The 22314-nt window shown below is 54.0% G+C and overlaps 3 protein-coding genes across 3 annotated transcripts; 1 reads left to right on the top strand and 2 right to left on the bottom strand.

Moving 5' to 3' along the window:
* Positions 1 to 7: 7 nt before the first annotated feature.
* TGME49_309070 (hypothetical protein) lies at positions 8 to 7807 on the bottom strand. The gene is made up of 4 exons (XM_018782560.1): positions 4814 to 7807; positions 3925 to 4025; positions 3217 to 3320; positions 8 to 2434 (listed from the first exon to the last, which is right to left on the bottom strand). The coding sequence occupies exons 1-4, from the start codon at positions 6567 to 6569 to the stop codon at positions 1834 to 1836; spliced, it is 2562 nt and encodes an 853-aa protein (XP_018635633.1). The 5' UTR covers positions 6570 to 7807; the 3' UTR covers positions 8 to 1833.
* Positions 7808 to 9666: 1859 nt separating this feature from the next.
* Positions 9667 to 17957, bottom strand: TGME49_309060 (ubiquitin carboxyl-terminal hydrolase). Its single transcript, XM_018782559.1, has 8 exons — positions 17007 to 17957; positions 16444 to 16831; positions 15482 to 16299; positions 14512 to 14766; positions 13339 to 13964; positions 11729 to 12746; positions 10732 to 10791; positions 9667 to 9933 (listed from the first exon to the last, which is right to left on the bottom strand). Exons 1-8 carry the CDS (start codon positions 17481 to 17483, stop codon positions 9796 to 9798), a joined length of 3780 nt encoding a protein of 1259 aa, XP_018635634.1. The 5' UTR covers positions 17484 to 17957; the 3' UTR covers positions 9667 to 9795.
* A 49-nt stretch (positions 17958 to 18006) lies between these two features.
* TGME49_309050 (hypothetical protein) lies at positions 18007 to 22086 on the top strand. The gene is made up of 3 exons (XM_018782558.1): positions 18007 to 18115; positions 18341 to 19873; positions 20642 to 22086. Exons 2-3 carry the CDS (start codon positions 18748 to 18750, stop codon positions 21868 to 21870), a joined length of 2355 nt encoding a protein of 784 aa, XP_018635635.1. The 5' UTR covers positions 18007 to 18115; positions 18341 to 18747; the 3' UTR covers positions 21871 to 22086.
* The last annotated feature ends 228 nt before the right edge of the window (positions 22087 to 22314 follow it).

Genomic DNA, 22314 nt, shown 5'->3' with positions numbered 1-22314 from the left:
TGAAGAAGCAGCACAGAAGGAGAGAAGGCCTCAGATGCGAGGAGGTCCACGTCTGCTGCTGAATGAGCGCACAGTAAAACGAACAGTAGGTTCGCATGTATAACTAAGGGAGTCGGTAAACACAGACGCATGCGCAAAGGCCTCTGCGCGCTCTCCTTGTTCGGGTGTACGGGTACAGTCTGTGTATGCATGCAGATGCGAACAGAGTCGGACTGCATGGGGCGACGCTGTGGAGGTTGAACCAAGTGCGGTGGGGACGAAAGTTTCTGCGCGAGAGTGTGGGGCGAAGGAAACTGAGGAGCACTGAGTACTTTTTTTTCTTGGAAAAGCCTGGAGTCCTGTTCGTAGTATATCCTCCCCAGAAAACGTTTATAAAGAATCCACAGAGGTGATTCCTCCCAGGACGATGGTACTGGTCACACTGACATCTGAGTCACCACGTTCTCTCACGCAGCCCAGAGAGACAGACTCCTTTGCGTTTCTCAGTTTCTTCCACGACGCAAAAAAGACAAGCCACCGGAAGACGCAGAGACCCCCAAGAGCCAACCTGAAAGGAAAAGCGTCAACCTTTTCGGGGACTGCCCGCAGGCCAAAAGTGCATGCGCAAGAGCCAACCGAGGACGCCCCGGGAGTGACCCGCGCGAGGACGCCCTCGAATCAAACGCGACAGGTGAGCGAAAAAATCGAAGGAAACCTGACTGGGCTCTGCCTGCATGTGCGACATGAGACTGCACGCTCCGTGGAGTCTTCTCTGCCAACAAAGAAAGGCTTCTCTTCTTTCTTTGTTCTGTGCGTCTGCCCGAGGCTTCGTGACCTCTCCCCCGATAGCTCCTGCGTTTCACCTCTCACGCCAGGTTCCCTCTACCTCTCTCTACTGGATATCCAGTGCAAAGCGAGAAGTGACAGTTTCTCTCTGTTCTCTCGAGTCGGCCTTCATCCCCGTCGCATCTTTCGAAGGAGACTACGCCCCCGCATTCTCAGGAACGCGGCTGCCGCGCCTGCAGCCGCCGAAAAGCTCCTCCCTCACGCTGTCTTCCTCGCTCTTCTCCAGGTCTTCCGCTGTGCCGTCCGTCAGCCCCCGCAGAGAAGAAGGCGGCACCCGAAGGCGCATGCGCTGCCCGTTCTTCTCGCTGGAGCTTCCATGGCGCGCGTTCGCATGCGTAAGAAGACTCGGACCGCCCCTCCAACGCGTAAGAGGAGCAGGAAGAGGAAGGCAGGTGGTGTTGCGAGTCTGTGTCCCAGTCTCTGGAAGAAGGCCTCTGGTGGGCGCGTTCGCGAAGTCTCGACGCGTTTGCATGCGGCGGAAAACGAGAAGACGGTGGGTTCCCTGAACACCCTCGAGGAGCGACAGGAGACGGAGCACAGTGAGGAGAGACAGGCGCGTACGCTGCCGCTCTGGAGGAGACGGCGACCGGACCCACAGGGAGAGGCCCTGGCAGAGGAGGCCAAGAGAGCGGCGGGGAAACCTGAGAAACAGGCAGCGCGAGAGGCAATCCACAGCCGACGGGAGGCTCGCGAAGCGCATACGGCGGCGCTCCTGGCAGGAAAAAAAAGCCACCCGACGGCAGGGGCGGCGGAGGCAGTGCGCTCTGAAGGCCTGAAACAAACAAAGGGAGGATTCGCAGAAGACATTTGTGTTCGTCGAGACAAAGCAGCGAGAAGGAGACAGAGAAGGTGGAGGCACGATCACGAGACGGCGGGGCAGCGAAGGAGAAAAAAGGAGAGAAAAAAAAGAGACGCGAACGTGGACGAGACCACACAGACGGAGTTGGCCAAAAATGAAGAAAACCGAAGACTTAAAAATGGTACAAACTTCAAAAAAAAGTGCAGACTTTATTCGAAAACGGAGCTCGTGAAGCGAAAGGCGACACTGAAAGAAGGATCACAAAAACCACAGAGTGAATCTCTCCCCTCTCGGCAAAAGCAAAGCGGACCCGCATCTGGCGTGTGTCTTCTGTCTTCTTTCCATCGGCCCTCGTTGTCCGCGCCGCAGTGTCTTCCTCTCCTCTCTTCTCTGCTCTCGCCTCTTCTTTCGTCTCTTCGCTCTTCGTCTCTTCCCCAGTGCGAAAACGCGTGAGCGCGTCTGTCGCCGTCTTCTCCTGCGAATCGAGCAGAGTATCCTCGTCTGTCTGCTCGGTGCCGCGCTTCCCTCTCGCCTCTCCAGGAGTCTCCTCGACGCGGTGCGAACGCGCGAAATTCCGGTGCATTTGCATATGGCTGCTCCTGCTGAGAGCTCCAGGCGAAGTCCTCGGAGCGAAGCGCAGTCGAGGGTGGCGGCGGAGGCGGCGGCTGCTTCCTGCTTCGAATGGAACTGGGAAGTCGAGCCAGGTACCTCTTGGCTTCGTCCACGGTCCAGAGAAAAGAGGGATCTGTGTTCTGTCGGGCGTCTCGGTTTCTTGTGTTCGTACATGAGCGCACAGAAAGGGTCGAGAATCTGTCGAAAGAAAGACAAAGGCCAGACAGAGAAAGAAAATGCACACAGCCGTTTATCCGTCCGTCTCTCCGCAGTGGATCGATAAGCGAAGGCCATGTAGCGGCACGTGAGCCAAGATCCGACTTCATTTATTATATATATATATATATAAATATATAAATATATATTTATACATATATATATATATTCAAATGAAACAAGACACGCAAATGTAAAGGTGTACACTGCTCGTTTTTACCGTAACGCTCAAAATCTCTACAGTGAACATATCAACGTCTGAACCGATAGAAAAAGAGAGATACAGCTATAAAGATATATGAAAAGGCTTCACAGGTCGCAGTCGCTTCATATCTGGTTTATTTAAATATATGTGTAACTATAATTATATACCTCTACATGCACAAGCAGAGCATACTTCCGGCGTATTTCACTCTCTCTAGTTCTTTCGGACTCCCTTCATCTAGATCCTTCTGTCGAAGGTGCTCGCTTCGGTCTGTCTTGCTCCTTCCCCCCCCGTTTTTCGCCTTCGTCCTCTGTTCCCCTCTTCTTCTCCTCTCGTTCTTCCTCTCGTTCTGTCGCCTCTCTTCCTTTCTTCAGCTCCTTCTCTCTCTCTCTATCTCTCTCTCTATCTATCTCTCTGTCTATCTCTATCTCTCTATCTCTCTATGTCTGTGCTTCCCCCGTTCTTTTGTTCGTTCCTCTCTTCTTGTCTCTCGTCCACTGCGTTGCGTCTCCTCTCCCCGCCGGTCGCGTCTCTTCGCGAAGTCTCTCTTCGCGCTGACCCCTCGCTGGCGGGCGCCTCTCCACAGATGAGGTGCCCTCGACCGCCGCACCGAATGCAGCGAATGTCTTCTCTGTCCTCTCTGAGCGACGCTTCGAACCTCGCCTGCGGGAAGAAGAACGCAACGAGTGAGGCGGAGACCGGAGATCCAGACAAGAGCAGACGCTCAACTGTGTTCCGGAACTCCGAGGACGCGAGCGCGCCGGGAAGATCTACGCACAGACTCCTCTGCACAGCTCAAGACGGACCGAGCGTGTATCGCCCGGAGAGAAAAAAGAGAAGAACACAAACTGGAGAGACCCGCCTAGGCGAGAGAGGAGACAACTGGGGAGAGAGACACCACAGTCCGGGAAGCGCGGAAAACGAGCGTTCTCGCAGCCGAGAAGAGAGCGCGTCTTTGAAGTTCGTGTGAACGTGCGCCCCCCCAGTGAAACCTTGAAATCCTGGAAAGTTCTGTAAAATCGTAATGTCTCGAAAAATGGTTTAATCGGCAGAAAAATGGAAATGCCCCCGAAGTCCATCTTCCCAGGGGTACGAAAAAAGTCGAAACAACCTCGGAAAATGACGCGAGACGACTCGCGGCGAAGACGAAAAAGACGCAACTCTTTGGAGACGAGGAAAGGAAACAAACAAGACCGACTTTTTACTATGTTTTTTACAAAAAGCCAAACTAGAGACACGAACCATTCCCACAGAACTCTGATCTCACCTCAAAAGCTTCCTCGATTCGGTGAAGAAGGCACAATGCCCGATTGCAGCCTTGACGAGAGGCTCTGTGCCCCCGTTGACAGCAGTGCTCGCAGCGAGTCGCTGAAAGAAAGGCGAGAAAAGAAAAAGACGAAACGCAAGTGGCGGAGACCGACTGGACACTGAACATTGTCTGAAAATCAACACCCGAGTGCATGCGGGTCGCGCGCTTTACGCCTCGTAGGCATGCGGAGCAGGCGACTCCTCGACAGTTTCCCCAGGAGAGGACGAACTTAGCAAAGTCACAAAAAGAAGAGAGAGCGCGACGCTCACCGAACTTGAAAAACGAAACAATCACGACAGGTGAGAGGAGAAAACGGAGATCAATGCAAGACGAAGAGAACGGAGATGCTTGCTGGTCGCGACGGTCCTCCCGCCAGGCGGGGCAGAGGACGAGGAGCCAGTGAGGGACAGAAAAAAAAGGGAGGTGCAGACTGGAGCAGTAAAACCGTCACCGAAGGAGGAGCCATACATCTCAGAGAAAACTCCAGACAAAGACACGAAGAATTACGGTGGAAACAGGGAGAAGGCGAGAGTGAGGCTCGTCTCCGCGTTTCCAAAACCGGCCAGGAGTCTGGAGAGGCCGATGCACAGTAGAGTAGAGGACTGGGTTTCCAGCTCGAAATCCTGGGGATGCTGATGGACGACGCACTGGGGAACTTGGTGACGTCTCAGCGCTCGCCTTACTTCTGCATCTTCCTCGGCAGAAAAGACAGCACAGCGCGAAGGCGCCCTTCACAGGTGGAGGCAACCACGGGCATTTGGACGGGTGAGGCGCAGAGCATCTGCTGCACGGCTTCACTCAGGGAAACCGGAGGAGTCTGCATGCAGATTCTTTCCTTCGTTCGTACCTGGGCAAGGCGTCCTGGAGTCCTCTGAACGTGGACAAGCGCGTCGGCCGCAGAAGTAGCAAATCGACGTCGAACTCTGGTGACTCGCGAGCACGAAGCGGTGATGAGTCACCCACTCTCTCCAGGTGAAAGACAAGCATGCTGTTTCCTCTCTGCTCTTCAGAGGCAAGACACAAAACAGTTTCTCCGCTTCCTCATCACGAACTGAAGACCCCAACCAGAGCGGCTGAGAAGACGACGAAGCAGAGGCGGAAGACGAAGCAGAGGCCGACGACGAAGCAGAGGCAGAAGACGAAGCGGAGGCAGAAGACGAAGCAGAGGCAGAAGACGAAGCAGAGGCAGAAGACGAAGCAGAGGCAGGGGAGGGTGAGGGAACACTCTGGCTGTCTCCAAAACGGTGGTTGTCGGTTGATTCTCCGTTTCGAGGAAGAGTCGAGACACTGCCTTCGTGCTCCTCTGTCTCCAGACCATCGTCGGTCGACCTCCCTTTCTGCGGCTCGCCATCGTGACGCTGCTCGCGCTGTTCCTCCGCCATGAGCGACCTTTTCAAGGCAGAGGACAGGAGGGATCGCCTGCCGCCGGCTCTTGGGCTTCCGTCCTGCGAGAAATAGTACCGAGTTTCTTTCTCGCCTCCAGAACGCGCGAAAACGCGCCGAATGCAGTTCGACCATCCGCCTTGGCAGGCGCGCGCAGAGGCGGCCTGAGCCTCGCGGACGAGATGCGACAGTACCTCCTGACAGACTTCGTAGCGTTCGCAGCCCGGTGCGGGAGAAGACAGTGGCTGCTGAGCGAGGCTCGACTCGACGCTTCCCAGAGGAGACGTCGCCTTTTCCTCGAGTCTTCTTCGCTTCGGAGACGGAGACGCAGGCTGCTCGTGTGCGGTGTCATTACAGCGTCGCACAGCCCCCAGAGAGAGGAGTCTGGACAGCAGACGCGCATGCAACAACGCGTACGCAGCTCCCAGGCCAGGACTCTGCGCCCGCCACCGCGCTGTCTCCGCCTCGACCGCGGGGCGGAGATCCTGCCCTGCCGGATTCGGCGAGGAGACAGAAGAAAGAGCCTCTGCCTCGAGCGACGCGTCCCCGTCGACTTCGATCGTGAAGAAGGCGGAAACGTCCTCGCCTGCCTCATCCACTGACACAGACGGTCTAGAAGCAGACTCAGAGGAAACAGAAACCGGACAGGATGCACAGACTCCTGTCGAAGATACACCTGCGGAGGAAGATACACTTGCGGTCGCGTTGGAGGCAGGGGGAGACGAGCAAGAGCGTTTCGTTTTCTCTTTTTTCGTAGACTCGGCGTCGGCGCAGTATGGATCTCTGTCTGTTGCCGGGAAGAGGCTCTTCTCGCGAGAGGGCCTTTCGCTCTTGTTCGGAGCCGAAGGCCTGCTCTCTGGTGCAGTGCTCATCTCGCTGGAGGCGGTCTTGTCGCTCTCGCTGCTCTCCGACTCTCCCCTCTCGCTGTCTTCTGCAGGCTTCGTCGCCGCGGCGCCTCCTTCCGCATCGACAGCTACGTTGACGTCCTCTCCACAGTCCTGCGTCTCTGCTGGCGCTTCGCAGACCCGCGCGGCCTTCGTCGCCCGGTGTGTGTCATCGAGCAAGCTGCGAGACGCGGACCGGCAGGAGGCGAAAGCAGCAGCCTGCGCCGCTGTCGAGCCTCTTTTCTCGTTCGCCGGGCCGTTCGATTCGGAGGCAGAAAGATCGCCAGGCGGCGCGTCTCCGTTCGCCTCCTCTTGCTGCGACTCTGGCTGATCCATCCTGTGGCGTCCGCGAGACAGCGAAGGAAGAAGAGTGTAGACGCGGAGAAAACGAACCTTTGAGGAAGACGCCTCTCGCCCGTTGGAGCTCTCTCTCGGCAAAAACAGTCGGCGCAGAGCACAAGGCTGTCGCGGAAGGAAGGCAGAACCGAGAGGAGGACCGGAGACGGAAACGCGACTGTCTTTTCCGACGTCACTTCTTTCTCCTCAAAGGAGCTAAAACAGCAGAGGCGCGGCAAATGAAAACGCCGTCCGTTCTCGCCTGACTTCCTGTCCTGAGAACGGTGTGTCTATCCCGCCGACGGAGGTGAAACCGAGGAAGCACACAAGGGGAGAAAGAAGACAAGCGGAGGAGACGAAGGGGAGATGAAGGGAACGAACGAAGAGACAAAAGTGACGTCCACCGTATAGTTGAAGAATCCGCGTTTTTTTGTCCATGCAAGTTGTACAAATGTCATAAAGAAAAGAGATGGACCTGGAGGTCCGCGTCAGATGGTCCTCGCTCTCAACCTGGTCTGCAGGAGGCCGACATCAAAAACATGTCCAGCGGAAAGTACTGCAACAGCGAGAGTGGAGGCCCGGAGAGGTCAGGGCGTTATTTTCTGCCTCCAGGAGAGAAAGTCACGAATGTTGGAGACGAAGGCGATCAAAGAGAAGCAACAGACAGACCTTTTTGACGGTTGCTTCCACATTGCCTTCGTTTACCGCTCTGCCACCGAAGAGAGCAGACGCAAGCGCGCACGGGGAGATTCGTGTCGTTGAGCAAGTCCTCGCTTTCTCGGAGTCTGCGGCTCCGGGAAGCGAGAAAACTCCCGAACTCAGACGTCCAGTCAATTCAACAAAAAGCGAAGTCTTTCTGCGTTGGCTCCCTTCGGTTGCCGGACGCTCTTCCTCTTCTGGCGAAGAAAAGTTGCGCCAGAGGCGACACCGTTTCAGGAAACGCGAAAAACGAGGAGGAAGCCGAGACTAGGCGACTGAGAGACACACAGTCGAGAAAAGGCGAGAAATGGAGCAAAAGAAAAATGCCAAGCTTTGTGTTCCCCAGAGACAACTGTTTGCCTGGCCGTCTTTCAACATGGACAATCTCGAATTCACAAACGCGCCGAACGGCTCCCACTGTCTTTGTGAGGATTTGCAGGAAAAGAGTCGCCAGCGCGAACGCTCTATGAATATCCACTGAACGTTCATCGAAGCCAAGTCAGTTTTCATGAAAAACGCGCAAAAAAGGAAAGGATGCGGAGATCGGAACGAAGAAAAAACATGAAACATCTCACGCGCAACAAACTACGCAGGACGCGCTGACAACGAAGACGGCGCATGCAGAGACGGCAACGGCGCGCCTGAGAAAGCCTCCAAGACAGAGACAGAAATCACTGATAACATATTTATACTTCTACAAATGTGCACGTTTGTCTCTGCATTAAGTTGTTACCTCTCTAGATACATCCACAAAAGAATGTACAGATTTTTATTTCCACAAATACATATATATATATATATGTATATATATATATATATATATACACACACTGACATATATATATATATATATATTTATATATATAAACGTATATATATGCATGTATAGGTGTGTGCACATCTCTACGTGTCTGTGCATGCATAGGAAATATATTTTATTATATATATAGTTATATTTGCATGAATTCTTGTACACAGAGACTACGTCTCGATATAGAATGCGTACGTATCTGCTTCGAAGGCAGAGTCTTTTCTCTGCGTTTCTGATGTGGTTGACGGAAGGCTGCATCAAGAGTTTGCGCCTCAGGTTCTTCTCACGACTGGCTTCGAGAGTGAATTTTTAATTACGCCTGCGAAAGGCCTGGACTTTCTTCGGGGGAGGCTCAGAGACAGGCGCCATGTTGGAAGCCTTCCTCCTCCAAGCGAGGAGCTGGCTGCCCTGGAAGCCTGGCACAGAAGAAGGAACCTTTTCTTGTCGAGCAACGAGAATGTGCGACAAAGGAAGCGCGAGAGAAAACTTTAGCCTCCGCGACAACTTGCTCTGCAGCAGGAGGGACTAGAGGTCGCCCCAAGGCACTGAACAGCCGATTTGAAAAGTCACAGTCGTCAGAGAGAGCGCAACCGCCTCTGCGTCGGCCTCCCGTGGACTGTGTGGTACTCAAGTTCGTCATTTGGAAATGCAGCCTTTCAAAGGGGAACTCGCTTGGAACTCCCCATAGGAAGAAAGTGCATGCGACGTCTCTAAAAAGCTGGCTTCCACCTTTTCTTCTTTCTGCGACACCGCCGTCAAACCACGAGGACCAGGTCTGTCGCAGCTGCTGCAGATGCAAGTCCACGCATGCAGCTGCGCTTCAAACTACCAGTCTACATGCACTGACACAAAGTAAGTGGTAGACATTTACCTGGCCATCAACGTAAATCTGTATATATATATATATATATATATAAAGAAATCTATACAGAAATTGATCTGGCTCCTGCACATATATAAATAAATATATATATATATATATATATATAAATAACGAAGGAGATCTACGGCTTTACGAGTATTCATAATTCGTGCATATATAATACATTTGACGCATGCATGCGTCGAGATATGTGTAGAGTGGCTGGGCAGTGTTGGAGCTCTGACGTCACTCTGGGTCTGTACGTCCCTGCAGCGCCGTTTTCAGGAGACATGCTTCTTTTGAATCCTTGAAAAGTGACACAAGGAGACGACGCAGCTGTTCACTTTGTCCAGGCGAAATCCCACTTTTGCTCGAGAAAGCTGCATGCAAGCATGCATATATACATATATACATATAAATTTATATAAATATATATATATATGTATATATACATGTATTTATATCTATGTATATGTGTGTGAAAATGCACTGGAACACAGTGTTGACAGACATTTTCCACCTCGTCAGTTGCTCCATCAGCATTTGAAAAGAAACGATACATCTCGTACCCAGAGATCTCGGTACCCACAAAGGATCCAGAGGCACTGCATGTAGAATATCTCACACATACATACTTGCATATGCATATGTATACATATGTATATATATATATATATATATATTTACATGTATATAAGTGCATATATATATATATATATATATATCGAGAGAGAGAGAGATGTCTGTATGGGCGAGAATGGGGAAAAACTCGGTGGCCTGCCGACAGGTACGAGAGCGGAGAGGAGAGAAGACTCCGCATCTGTTGGGAGCGCGAGGAAAGACGAACCACAGTGCTACAGTTTTCTCTCGTATCTGCGCAGTGTTTCGACTTCCTTCTTCCACGCAATGTGCGAACTCTCGGGAGAAGACTCGCGTTCATACAGCAGAAGATAGCCTTCTGTATGAACCTCTGCAGGAAGACCTGGGCCAAGCTGAAGAGGTAGAAAGAAACGGAAAGCAAGATACGTACAGAGCGGTAGAGAGAGAAACATTTGTACGGAGATGCAGAGACACAGGTGGTAGAGACCAGATGCAAGAAGACTTGTAAACATTTATATAGAGAGAGACAGAGATATCGAACGGTAGATAGACGGAGAGCGACGGAGGTGGAGAGATAAAGCGGGCGATTCAGATAGAGAAATACCTACACAAGCATACACATCGACGGGCAGGAAGATTGATGGACGGATAGATGACAGGAAAATCAACTCTGAGCATCTGACATCTCGTTGCTTCCTCCTCTACAATGATCCCCTATTGCCACGGTCAGCAGCCTCCAGCTTCGTCTCTGCCCTTTCCTGACTCTCCTGAAAGCATCTTTGTCTCTACAAATGTTTTTTACACAGATATCTGTACACGTGCATCTGCACGCTTATAGCTACATCTATATATCTATATAAATCTATATAAATCTATATATATATATATATACATAGGTGCATACATATACGGAGATACAGGTATGTGCACATATGTGCATGGTTATCTGTCTTCTGTTTCAGGGGAATCTGCGCATCGACCTGGATAGCTACAAGCGTCTTTTTCGAGGGCCTTTTCTCTTTGTTCTCTTCCGAGGGATGGTCCGACTTCTCTGCTTCTTCGTCGCCGACCTAAGGAGATTTTTCGCGAGAAATGCGCGGGAGTTCTCCTGACCGAAGAAGTTCCGTCCACAGCTGCTTTCTCAGATGCCGAATTCAGTCAAAGGTCGACGCTTTTTCGCACAGTCTCACCTTCGTCGATTCGGAGTCGTTCCAGCAAGTCCAGCATCCTTTCTCCCCAGCACTCCAGTCCTGGAAAACACAACGCAAAAACCAAGACTTAAACGCATGCATCCGTCTGTCTCCAGATGTCGTTTCTGTGTCGAGAGACAGAGAGACAGAGAGACAGAGAGGCGGCGATGGACTCCTCCAGCGCCGCATCTGTAGATCTGTTTCTTCTCGCAGACTCAGACATACACGAAGCAGCAGGTGCCGCTGTCGAGCCGTGGACCTGTTTCCCTACCGATGCAAACGAAAAACCAGGTTCAGAAACAGATGTGGACAGCAGGAACTACGTTCTGCCTCTCTCTGTACAGGTGCATGCATGCAGAGGGGGGAACGCGTGAGGCCCCGGAGGTTGAAAGAAACACAGGAGGACAGAAGGACGCAAACGTCTGGTTGATCCTGCCTCTGTCTTGAAGAAGAAAACTTGCAGACAAAATGATGCAGCAGGAGCTTGACCGCGACAACAGCTCTCAACGCCCCTCTAAATACCTCTAGGCATATACACACATATGCACATATGCATATATATATATATATATGTATATATATGTGTATATGTGTATATGTATATGGAATTATGCATGCAGATGTATTTGCGCAACGTATCGATGGACAAATTTCTGTGTCGGTAGATAGCGCAGCGAGCAGAAGTCACGCAGCGTCTGTTGCCGTATCCCTCCGGTCTGTACTGCGTTCCACGGTATCGGCAAGATAACTTCATTCCTCGCAGATGCGTCCACATATGTATATGTATGTATATGTATGTATATGTACGTATATGTATGTATGTGTATGTATATGTATGCATATGCACATATACTTCCCTATGGATATACGTACATATTATTTTTTGTGTGCGCATACACCGGTTTATACATACGCATGCAGATGAAGAAAAGAAGCATGCATGCGAGTCCGGAAAGAAGACCGCCTCGTGGAGAAGAAATGTGACAAACTCCCTTACTCGCGAATAGCAGACGTAATGGCCGATGTCTGGGGAGTTTCCGCGGTGAGTGATGAAAGCCTTGAGACGATAAATTGTTCGGTCAGAAGATTCTGTTTTCCCCTCCCAATTGTGCTTCCTTTTCTTGGCTCCTGCCTTCGCTTCCCCTCCATCTCCCTTTCGCTGACGCACGGTCTCCTCCCTTCGCTCGCCTCTCTCGTTCTCTTCTTCTCTCTCTTCTCCTCGCTCTTCTTCTCTCTCTTGAGGTAGACGAGCGCTGGCTGTCTGCTTCTCTGTTGTTTCCCGTGTGTCTCTGTCGGCTTCTTCGGGATCTCTGGACTGCTTCGCAGCGTCTCGCTCGTTCGCTGCTCGCGCCTTCCTCACCCGCGTCCGAGCGTCCGCGAGAAAGTTTCGCAACGTGAGCCGCAGAGGCACATGCACTTTCAGTTCGACCTTGGCGAGGCGCCAGTCCTGTCGGTCGAATGCAGCTGTCCGCCGCGTCTGGTCTTCCTCTCTCCGAGTTCCTTCCTCCGCCTCCAATCTGCAACCATGGTCGGTCTCCCGCGCGCGGAGCTCGCCGCGGAGTCTGCCCGTGTACTCTCGAAGTTGCGACCGAGTCATGAAGCGCTTCAAGTGGAGCAGCAGGAGTCGCGGAGGCGCCACAACGCGGTAAATCTTCTCAACTGCCTGTCCGCCACAGCCTGGCTCTTCGCAGCGGTACTCGACCGTCGCGGAAGAAAAGAACGCGCGCAGCAAATCCCCCAAAGAAGGATGCGGCAGCATCAACAGACGACCCACAGAAGACAGTCCAGACGCGCGCGAAGCAGTCGAGGGATCGAAGGAAGCCGAAGGACTGGGCGGCGAGGCAGAAAGACGAGCAAGAAAAGAAGAAGAAAAAGAAGAAGAAGAAAAAGAATTGCCTGGCGAGGCACCAGAGGAGCCCGGTTCTCCTGGTCTCTCGACGCCTTCGAAACAGCTCCGCGACGGCGGAGGCGTGATGTCGAGAGAAAGACAACGCGGCGTCTCGAAGCGAACGCGCCTGCGGAGAACGCACACGACGTCGCATGCGGAGAACGGATTTGGAAGAGCAACGAAGTCGACCCACAGAAGGCGTGGAGAGCGGCAAAGAAAACGCTCAAGAAGAAAACCGACTTGCGCGCGCCGGAGAACTCCAGCGACTCGACGCGTGACTCGAGTCTGAGTGTTCTCCTTCGAAGGCCCTCTGTCTCCCCGCGAAAAGCAGGTGAGAACTCCACAGCAACTGCCCTGGCAGAGACGCGCGCGCCTCTCTGCTCCACGGACAAACGGCGAGGAAGAGAAAAGCGGGGAGAAGCAAACGAGGAGGGAAACGAGGCGGCGAGGAAAACAGAAGGAGCGAGAAGCCAGAGAGAGGAACACACGGAAGGCAGGCAGAGAAGGTATCGAAATAGAGAAGCGCAAAGAGAAAGACTGGAAAACGAGAAAAAAAATAGAAAACGAAGACCAGCCGACACGGGAGCAACGAAGAAAGGAAGGCGCCAAGAAGACTTGACGAGAGAGGGAAGCCCCAAATGTTAGTGGCACTGCAAAAAAAAGATGAAGACAAACGCCCTGCCTGCGGCGCCTGCTTTGCTCACATATGAGATTCTCACCTGTGCATGCATGATGTGCATCGAATAATTTGTTTCAATGTCATCTCGAAGTATTCCGCGAAAGGCGTCTTGGGCAGCGTCTCTCTCATCAGATGCGCGACCGGACTGGGCATACCTTCTTCTCTCGGTCTTTCGTCTCTCCTGGTCCCGTCCTCATCTCTTGCTCTCTCCGTGAACAGTGAACTCGGTTCTCTTGACGCTCGATCCTGCGCTGGTTCGCGAGACTCTGCGCCTGGGTGCTGCGAAGGAAATTGCTCGGTCGCCTGCATGCGTGGCGCCGCGTAGCCTCCACAGCCGTCGCCTCGCTCCCGCGCAGGGGCGTTCCCGTTTCCTTCGTTTTCTTTCTCGGCCTCGGCCTCCTCTGGCGCTTGGGTCTGGTCTCGCCTCGATCTGTCCGTCTCCAAGCAAACCGCCTTGTCAATCTCCTCACCCTGTGCTCTCCCATCGACTTTCTTCGAAGGCAGAGCAGAGCGCGAAAGAGCAGAAGTCGAGGGGAGAGACGACAGAGACAGAGGCTCGCGGTCCTTCCCGAAGATCCGGAAAAGTTCCTCTCGCTTCTCCGAGAGGTAAGACCCGATTTCCGTGTCTAGCGCCTCCAGCAGCATGCACAGAAATTCGTGGGCGTCCTGAAAACCGCAAGTTCCGCAGAGAAACCATCCCTTTTTCGTACAAGACAGCAACGACCGACAGGCTACTCGTGTCACAAGGCAAAGATGAGAAGCAGCCGAGAGCGGAATTAACAGAGACTGACTTCTTTCCTTAGCAAGAGAAGAGTACGTAAACGTAACTCTTCTCCCTCTGAGGCAAACAAGCAAATACGCGTCGCTCTTAGGCGGAGAAACAAAACACCAAGAAGAAGCGCGGAGAAAACCACTCCGAGTTTTCACCAGAGACAGTCCGACCGACAGAAAGTTGGAAACGACAGAGACAGAGAGAGAGAGACATGTGAATAGAGAGAAAAAATGACGCCCCGCTTCCTCCGACCGACGCAACGATTGGAGCAGCCAGACTCTCTCTCTCTCGAGTTTCGTACGTGACGCTTGTCCTCTTCTTTGCGACTTCTCTGTCGACTCTCCTTTCATCTTCTTTACATCTGCACATCCTCTCCTTTGCGAGTCGTGGACCTATTCTCCTTCCTGTTTTTTCAAGACTGGGTGGCGCTGCGTTGATCACCTGCTGCTGGTTTCCTACGAAGAGCGGGAGAGACGCGTCGACGCATTTCTTCAGGTAGCCTGGATTAACTGCTGCACCCGAGTCTCCCAACAGCAGGCGAAACGCCACGGTGAGGTACGCGTTGAACAGAGGCCGGCGAGGAAACAGACTCGGCCCGCGCGAAAAGAATTTCGACGCCAGCGTGAGATCCTCAGACGACGCGCAGGCTGGCGGCGACGCAGCTGGGTCCTCCGCGCTTCGGGGGCGGCCGAAAAACTGCAAAGAGCAGAAAAGGCGACAGCATGGAGAGTCGAGAAGGCGCGACGGCGACTCTACGCGAGCGTGGTGACGTCGAGTCACCGCGGCCCTCCAGGAAACAGCTCTTTTCTTCTTCACTTCGATGTGCGTTTGTCGAGACGACAGGGCACCGTGGAGAGCGACGCAAAGAGAGAGACGAAAACGCTAACTTGTACCTAGAAATGCAGATGTGTACAGAGCCAATGCAGCAGATAAGGGCAGATAAGGGCAGATGAGGGCAGATGAGGGCAGATGAGGGCCGACTCGGACACAAGAAGATCGGAGCCTCTCAGTGAATCTGCGCGAACGCGTCACGTTAAAAAGAGAAGCATGGCGGGACAGAGTTGTTTGAGAAGCAGAAGCAGACAGGTGGAGGTAGAGAAGAAAGCTTAAATGAAGATACAGGCGCGCATGCGTATACCTATCTTGTGTAGATCTATAGATATCTAGATATCGATATGTATATGCTGGGCGGTGGCACCACCTGCAATGTGCGCCTTTTTTCGGCGTTTGGAGGGCCATGGTCTCCCTTCGCGGGTCGCGCGACGAAAGATTTGCGAATCTTCTACTTCACTGGAACCGTTCGAGCCACGGTGCAGGCGACGAAACGAGGTTCGGCTTCCTGGGAGATCTGGGGAGCCTCTTGGCGTCGCTGGACTCGCCGAGAAAAGGCAGCTTCGAGGCTCTTCCTCACCTTGGCAAAGAAGAAGAGCGAGAGTGTGTGATCATGCGCGGCAACGAGGAGACGAATCACTGCGTTCATGTAGCAGGTGTTCCCCAGATTCTTCAGACCCCCGCGGCTCCTGGAGCCTCCATCGAGAGAGAAATGCGGAGACAGGACGCGCCGCGAACGCAGAAAAGAACTGCTGCAACGCTGAGAGACAGACGGCGACAGAGGCCTACGAGTCGGCGAAGAAGAAGAAGCTGACAGACGGCGCTGGACCCCAGAGGCAGAGGCCGCGAGAAGCGAAGACACCGAGGACGGAGAAGCACCAGAGAAAGAAGAAGAAAGAGACGACGATGAAGAGGACGATGAAGAGGAAGATGAAGAGGAAGATGAAAAGGACGAAGAGGAGGAAGAGGAGGAAGAGGAAGGAGAGACAGACGAGAGAGGAGAGGAGCATCTGCTGCTCGGGAGCACCATTTCGTCACCGTTGCATGGTCGAGGAACGGATTCATCCCCGCTGTCGACGACCACAACTGCGCTGTCTCGTTCGCCTTCCTGTCGGTCTGGACGAACTTCAGTTCGCCTGTCGCGTCTTCCTCCTTGAGGCGACGAACCTGCATGCAAGGCGCGAGGCTCCTCTTGTGTGTTCCAGGCTGCGCCGCTGCTCGAGTCTCTCTCGGCAAGCATCGAGGCGCAGCGAGAAGAGGGCGTCGAAGAAGAAACGCGACAGCAGGAAGTCGCAGAAACCGACTGGAGAGAAGAAGAGGAAGATGAAGAGGTAGAGGAAGAAGAGGTAGAGGCGAGAACTGGAGAAGTTGTTGAACTGGGTCGCGACTGTTTCACTTCTGTGAAGAGAAGCAAAGACAAAGAGAAGCACGGTAAGCGCCGTGGAATGGTGCAGAGGCAAAAAAGAGGGAAGAACATTCAGAAAGTAACAGAAATCGACGGATCCGGTCCACGACGGTTCGAACGAAGAAGGTGCAACCTACTCGGGAAGGCTTGTCTGTCCTCAGCGTCTTGGTCGAACAGTGGAGAGAGTTGTTGCAGCTTCTTCCTTCTCTCTCCGACGGCGCCGTTTTCTCCTTCCTCACCCTCTCTTCCCCTCTTTGGCTCTTCGCACAGTCTCTCTCGCCTCTCCTCCGCTGTCTCACTCTCCCTGTCAGGAAGAAGCTCAACAGCGCTACAAACATCCTCGGTGTCCGCGCACAGCGAAGAAGACGGACGCGATGGAGGAGGTCGCGTGAGAGCGAGGACTTTATTTGTAGCGGCAGCGGAGGCGCAGAGGAGTTGAAGCTTGAAGTCCTGGTTGCAGAGCATGACGCTGTTGGGAGGCAAGAAGGCGAGGAAATGTGAGCATTGTTCGTCTGTCCAAAAGTCCTGGAACGCATGCACAGAAGCGGAGAAGCGACAGCTGGCGCGCCGAAAGGCAGGCCTTCCGACATGGCGGGGAGGAGGAGACCGACGCAGAGGGAGAGAGCAAAGCGGAGCGCATGGAGGCGAGAAGCTGAAACTGGAGACAGTGCAGAAATAACGAAAATTTCCTTTTTCTTACCTTCAAGTGGAGCTCGCGACTCGGCGCAAGGCCGTCCAGAGAAGGCCCTTTCAGCTTTCCTCGAAGAAGCAACAGTCTGTGTTCGCTCCCTTTCATCTCCCACTGTTCGTCAGTCGTCTCCTCTGTCCTCTCGTCTTGCCTGTCTCCTCGCCCTGCCTCGCCCTGCGTTCCACCTCTTTCTCCTTTCCGCGGACTTCCGCTTTCTTCTCCTGGCTGAAGAAGGCAGGGAGAGGTCTGCCTCCGCCGTCGCCAGATGCGCGCCAAGACCGTCGCCTCACGCCCCATAGAGGAGGAAGAAGAGAAAGGAGGGGAGGCAGAAGAAGAGAAAGAAGAGGCAGAAGAGGCAGAAGAGGCAGAAGAGGCAGAAGAGGAAGAAGAGGTACTATCTCTGCTTTCGAGACTTGTTTTCCACGGACGGAAGTCTCCGCTGTCCTCAGCAGGACCGAGGACGATGAAGTCGTCGCTGACTTCACCCATCTTGAAAGAAACAAGACAAGAAAGGAGACACACAGAGAGAGGACGGAGAAGAGAGGAAAAAACGAGGGGAGAGCAAGAAGGCGCGGAGAGAGAAGGCAGTGCAGAAGGGAGGAAACTGTGGAACAAACGGTGAAAAGAGCAGGGGGGAAGAAGCGCTGGAGAAAGTAAAAAAGAAGAAGAGAGAGAAGAGGCGGAGGAGGAGAGGAGACAGGCGAGAGAGCAAGGGCAGACAAAGGAGACGCGAGAAAACGAGACAGAGGAAATAAAAAAAGATATAGAAGGTGGAGAGCAAGACAGAGGAAAAGCGATCGAGGAGAGGGAAAAACACCGAGTAAAATTAGCGAAGAAACGAGATAAGAAACAAAGAAGAGGAGAAGAAAGGCGGTCTTGCAAGACAACTCCCGGAAGCCCGCCACACCAATCACGACAAGCGCCTGCTTTGGGGAGTCCTGCGGTGGAGAAAAGAAGAACCGGAGGAGCTCCGAAGATTCCGAAGCGACGATATTTGAAGAAAGGACCCACAGAGAAAAAGATGCAGCATCCACCAGAAAAAACAAAGACGACGTATGACCTTGACAAACGCAAAGAGCGCGTTTCCCGACCTGGAAAAACGAAGACAAGGGTGTCCTGAGGTGAGGACCATCTCCCGCGGACCAGAAAAGCCACAATTCAAGACTTGTTCCTCAACTTTTCTTTTATTTTCTCTCATCTGCCTGCAGACGAGGTTCGAAAGAAAGGAGGTCGTCTGTGCTGAATGAGAAAGGTGTGTGCCAGGACATAGCAGTCACCCGCTTCGCTCGCGATCGACAGCTGAGACGTTTCTCCTGTATCTTGTCTCTCGACTTCTTTTTCTTCAGCGAAATTCCGCCTGCAATCGTTCGACCAGACGGTCTTCCTCGAGTTTTTGAGAAAAGAACTCACCAGCTGAACTTTCTTTGCGGAGACACCCGAGTGCAGTCACCGCCGGGCGCGATCTTCGCTGTGCTCCTCACCGCCCCCGTCTCCCGGTTTCCTTTCTTGTTCTCCGTATCTTTCTTGTGCTTTGTCTTCTTGCTCTGTTCTGTCTTCCTCCGTCTCGTCCTCCTCGTCTTTCTTGTCCTCCTGCAACTGTCCTTCTCATCCCACGGTGGCGTATGTAGAGAGCAGACAGAGGGCCGTCGAACACAAGGGCGGTTAACAGCGGAGAGGCTTCTCGAAAGGACGCGTGTCTCTCTCAGGTGAACTCTTCGACTGCAACTTTTCCAGCTTTCTCCCCTCTGCAAACATGGATCGCTCTTCCTCAGCAGAGGTCGCACATGACATGTCTCCTCTCCGCTCCTCGCCTTCTGGCGAAAACGCGCTCCAGCGCTCTGCGCCTCTCTCCTCTCTCTCTCTTCCCCTGTCCTCCTCTGTGTGTGCCTCATGTTCTCCCTGTTCCGCTTCATCAACCTCGGCGTCTTCTTCTTCGTCTTCCAGGGGCTGTGACGAGAAGGCAGACGAAGCAGATCTGCTTGGAGAGGCTTCTGCCGGCCTCCACGGCGCGCCGGTGCTGCTTCTGCTTGTGCTCTCTGAGGAGTTGCTGAAGGGAGACAGCCAAGCAGACAGCCGAGGACAGGAGAGCGCTGCGGCTCAGCGGCCCGAAGAAGAGAGAACCGAGGCGTCTGCATGCACAGGGAAGGCTGCGGAGCACCCGAATGGAATTTCCTCCGGTTCGCCGGCGCATCTTTTCCTCCGCGACCTCCTCCACAGGCTCGGCACACCCATCGAAGGACGAGGAACTTCGACCGCCTGCAGCTGCGCCGTGAGGGAGCAGCGTTCCGCGCTCCCCCAAGGAGTGGTACTCCGGACAAAGTACTATGACGCGCCGGTTCGTCTGGTGTGTCAGTATCTCTCCCGCGAGGCTGCTTCTTCTCCCTGCGCTTCTCTCGACGGCGCGGAACTCTACGCTTCGGGTGCGACTTCCCTCACGCTGTGTAAATCGCCTGCCGCCGCGCCTTTTTCTCGCCAGGTTCTGCAGACTCCTTCGACTGCTTCGTCTTCCGCGCTCTCGCCTTCGTCTCCCTCTTCTCTCTCTTCTTCCGACGCAGTCGCTGCTGCTTCGCTCTCTCCGAGCCTCTCTGCGTCTGCGTCGCTTCAGGCGACTTCGCCGGGTCTCTTTGTGCCGTCCTTCGGCCTCGCGTCTCCGCCTGAGGCGCTCCTCGTTCTCTGTGCGGCGCCGCTAGCCGAGGAACTCGCGGGCAGGCGCGCGAAGAAGCGTCGGGAGCCCTCAGAGTCCCGAGAGGCGAACGCGCGGTCTCATGTGGAAAAACATCCTGCAGAAGACGACATGGAGGAGGAACTGCCGCTGCCTGCGTGCCTCCGGCGGCCTCCCTTCCGTTTGACAACTCCCTCAGGCGCAGAAAAAAGCAAAGGTAACTTTTTCGAGACGCATGCGGTTTTCAGTCTCGACAGAAATCGATTTCTTTCTCTTCACATGCATACACAGATGTAGAAAAAGAACACAGAGCTGCGCAGGCAGACTCAACGTTCGTTCACCGGCCGCAGCTGCCACCCTCACACATACGCACTTTGGATGGATGCCTTTTTTCTTTCATTTTTATGAGCAGAAGTCTGTATACAGGTGTAGGCACTTCCTTGTCTGTGCTTATGCGCATCGTGCTGTGGCGCATGTGAAGGCTTTCATCTGCTTGTTCTGCGAAGCGTTTTTCTTCGGCGGCGATCTCCTGCGTCCTAGTATCCTCTTCTGTTAAGCGCCTTGGTCTGGTCTCGAGTTCTCAGTGAGCTAAATAGATTCAAAGATCGTGAGCATCGTTCGATGCTGCCCAGAGAGTCGAGCTTGAGAGTTTTGGAGAACAACGCCCCCGAGGTGCATCTCGGTGACGGGGCGAGGCTCCACACGAGCCTCCACCTCGGTTTTCAGGAAGTCTCCAAGATCGCCCGTGTCTGCTTCTCGTGCAACTGGTTGTTGTCTGTTTTTTCGCGAGTGCTTTAGTGCCTTGCCACTGCTTCATGCAGAGACGCCTCTGTCGTCTCACCATGCCGCTCGCTTCCATCGCAAGTCTTACGCACGGTGGTACAACGCAGACCGAGTCAACAGGGGAGTCATCGTTCCGCGGATCCTGAATGTGACTCGAGTTGTGAGATGCGCGCAACGACGCTTGTTCTCTGGATTGCTTCAGGGCGTCGCGCGCCGCCTGCCGACCTCGAGGACCGCGCAGCCTCTGCCAGTGCGCGCGCCAACTTCTATGCGCCTCTGGGCGAGGAGACAGACGAGGAAGCCAGCGAGGAAGACGGAGAAGAACCTGCAGACAGCGAGTGGCTCTCTCGTGTACCTGTGAAGCTGTTTGTGTCTGTGGACGGTCCGGTGGAGAGTGAAACGAGGAGCAAGTGTTTGGAGCAAGCGTCTCGGATCAGGAGGTCGGGTCCAGGGGCGCCGGATGCAGATGATCCTTCAGAGATCTTGTTTTTCGAAAACAATTGTATTTTCGAGCGCGTCTCACTGCCGTGGCCTCGCCCGTGCAACGGGGCGTCTTCTCCGGGTGTCGCTCTGTCTCCTGCCGGCGCTTCTTCGAATTTGGCCTCTCACCCTGCCCTGCTGGGTTCCCAAGATGCGATGACTCGCCTCGTGGACGCGCTCCACTGTCACTTGTGGCCGAACTTGCGGCGGCGCGCACCTCCGAAAAAGCGAGAAGAAAAGCGAGAGGAAATCTCGGGATTCTCTGCCTTTCGAATGGCTCCTTCGCCTGCATCTGCATGCGCCGCCGTCTCTTCGTCGTCTTCAGGTTCCTCGGGCCTCGGCGCAGAGACTCCGATTCCCCCGAAACAAGCAAGGGAAGCGAAGCAGACCGACAGTTCACGGTCGCAAACGCCAGGCGAAAGTGGAGAGCCTGGGCACCCCCCGCAGGCGCGTTTTTCGGAGCTGAAAGAAGCGACAGAGAGAGACGAGAGGGCGACGGAGACTCAAGGAGCCGAAACCGAGAAAGGCCAGACGCGGAAGGAGACAGGCGAGTTCAGTGAAGACGGCCTGGAGAGAGAGAACGGCGACCGCGAGAAAAAAGCTTCTGGGAACAAGCAGTTTGCAGAAGAATGGTCAGAGAGCGACAGTTCGGGGGGGGGGGGGAAAGCAACAGCAGCAGGGAGGCAGAAGGCCGCTGTTCGTGCAATCGTGGGAGAGGAGCACCCGAGTACGGGGAAGGAACGAAACCTTTCAGGCGAAAGCTCGAAAGACAAAAAAGATGATACTGCAAATGTCGCGCACTTGGACTCACTGGATGCGCTCATCCAACAGCTGAGAGCAGTCAGACTGGAAAGTGAAAACCTCCCGCCGGAAGAGCGGAGGGCGCGGGCGGAGGCAATGGCGCTGAGACTCGCCACCGTGATGGGTCTCTCAGAAGACGAAGAAGATTAAAGGGCGATGTCAGGTCGAATGGAGAGAACACAAATGGGGGGACACTGTGAGGGCATCCAGTCCGGTGCCTGTGGGTGGGGGATAGTTCTGCATCATTCGAAGGCTGTGTAAGAGGCGCTGACGCTGTCGTGCGTCGCCTTCGACGTTGTTGGCCGCGAGTTCTGAGAAATAGACGTAGACCCAACTAAAATGCTTCATCTGGCGACAAGTTCGTGCATTTTTTTTCATGGAAAACGCAGTCCCAGACGCAGGCCGCAAATGGCCGCAACATGGCATTTCGTGCCTCACACTGCCGCGGGCTTGGCTTGCAAAACTCAGTGTACAGAATAGCCGTTTGGAGGCGTTTTGACGACGCCCATAGCGAGGAAAACTTCTTTTCAATCAAGTGAAGAAATGCATCAGCTGTTCTAGGTGGGTGGGGGAGGTCGGGAGGGGTAACAAACA

The sequence above is a fragment of the Toxoplasma gondii genome, chromosome XI (assembly GCF_000006565.2).
Source record: "Toxoplasma gondii ME49 chromosome XI, whole genome shotgun sequence".
NCBI classification, from domain to species: domain Eukaryota; phylum Apicomplexa; class Conoidasida; order Eucoccidiorida; family Sarcocystidae; genus Toxoplasma; species Toxoplasma gondii.
This window is presented reverse-complemented; position numbering and strand designations above follow the sequence as displayed.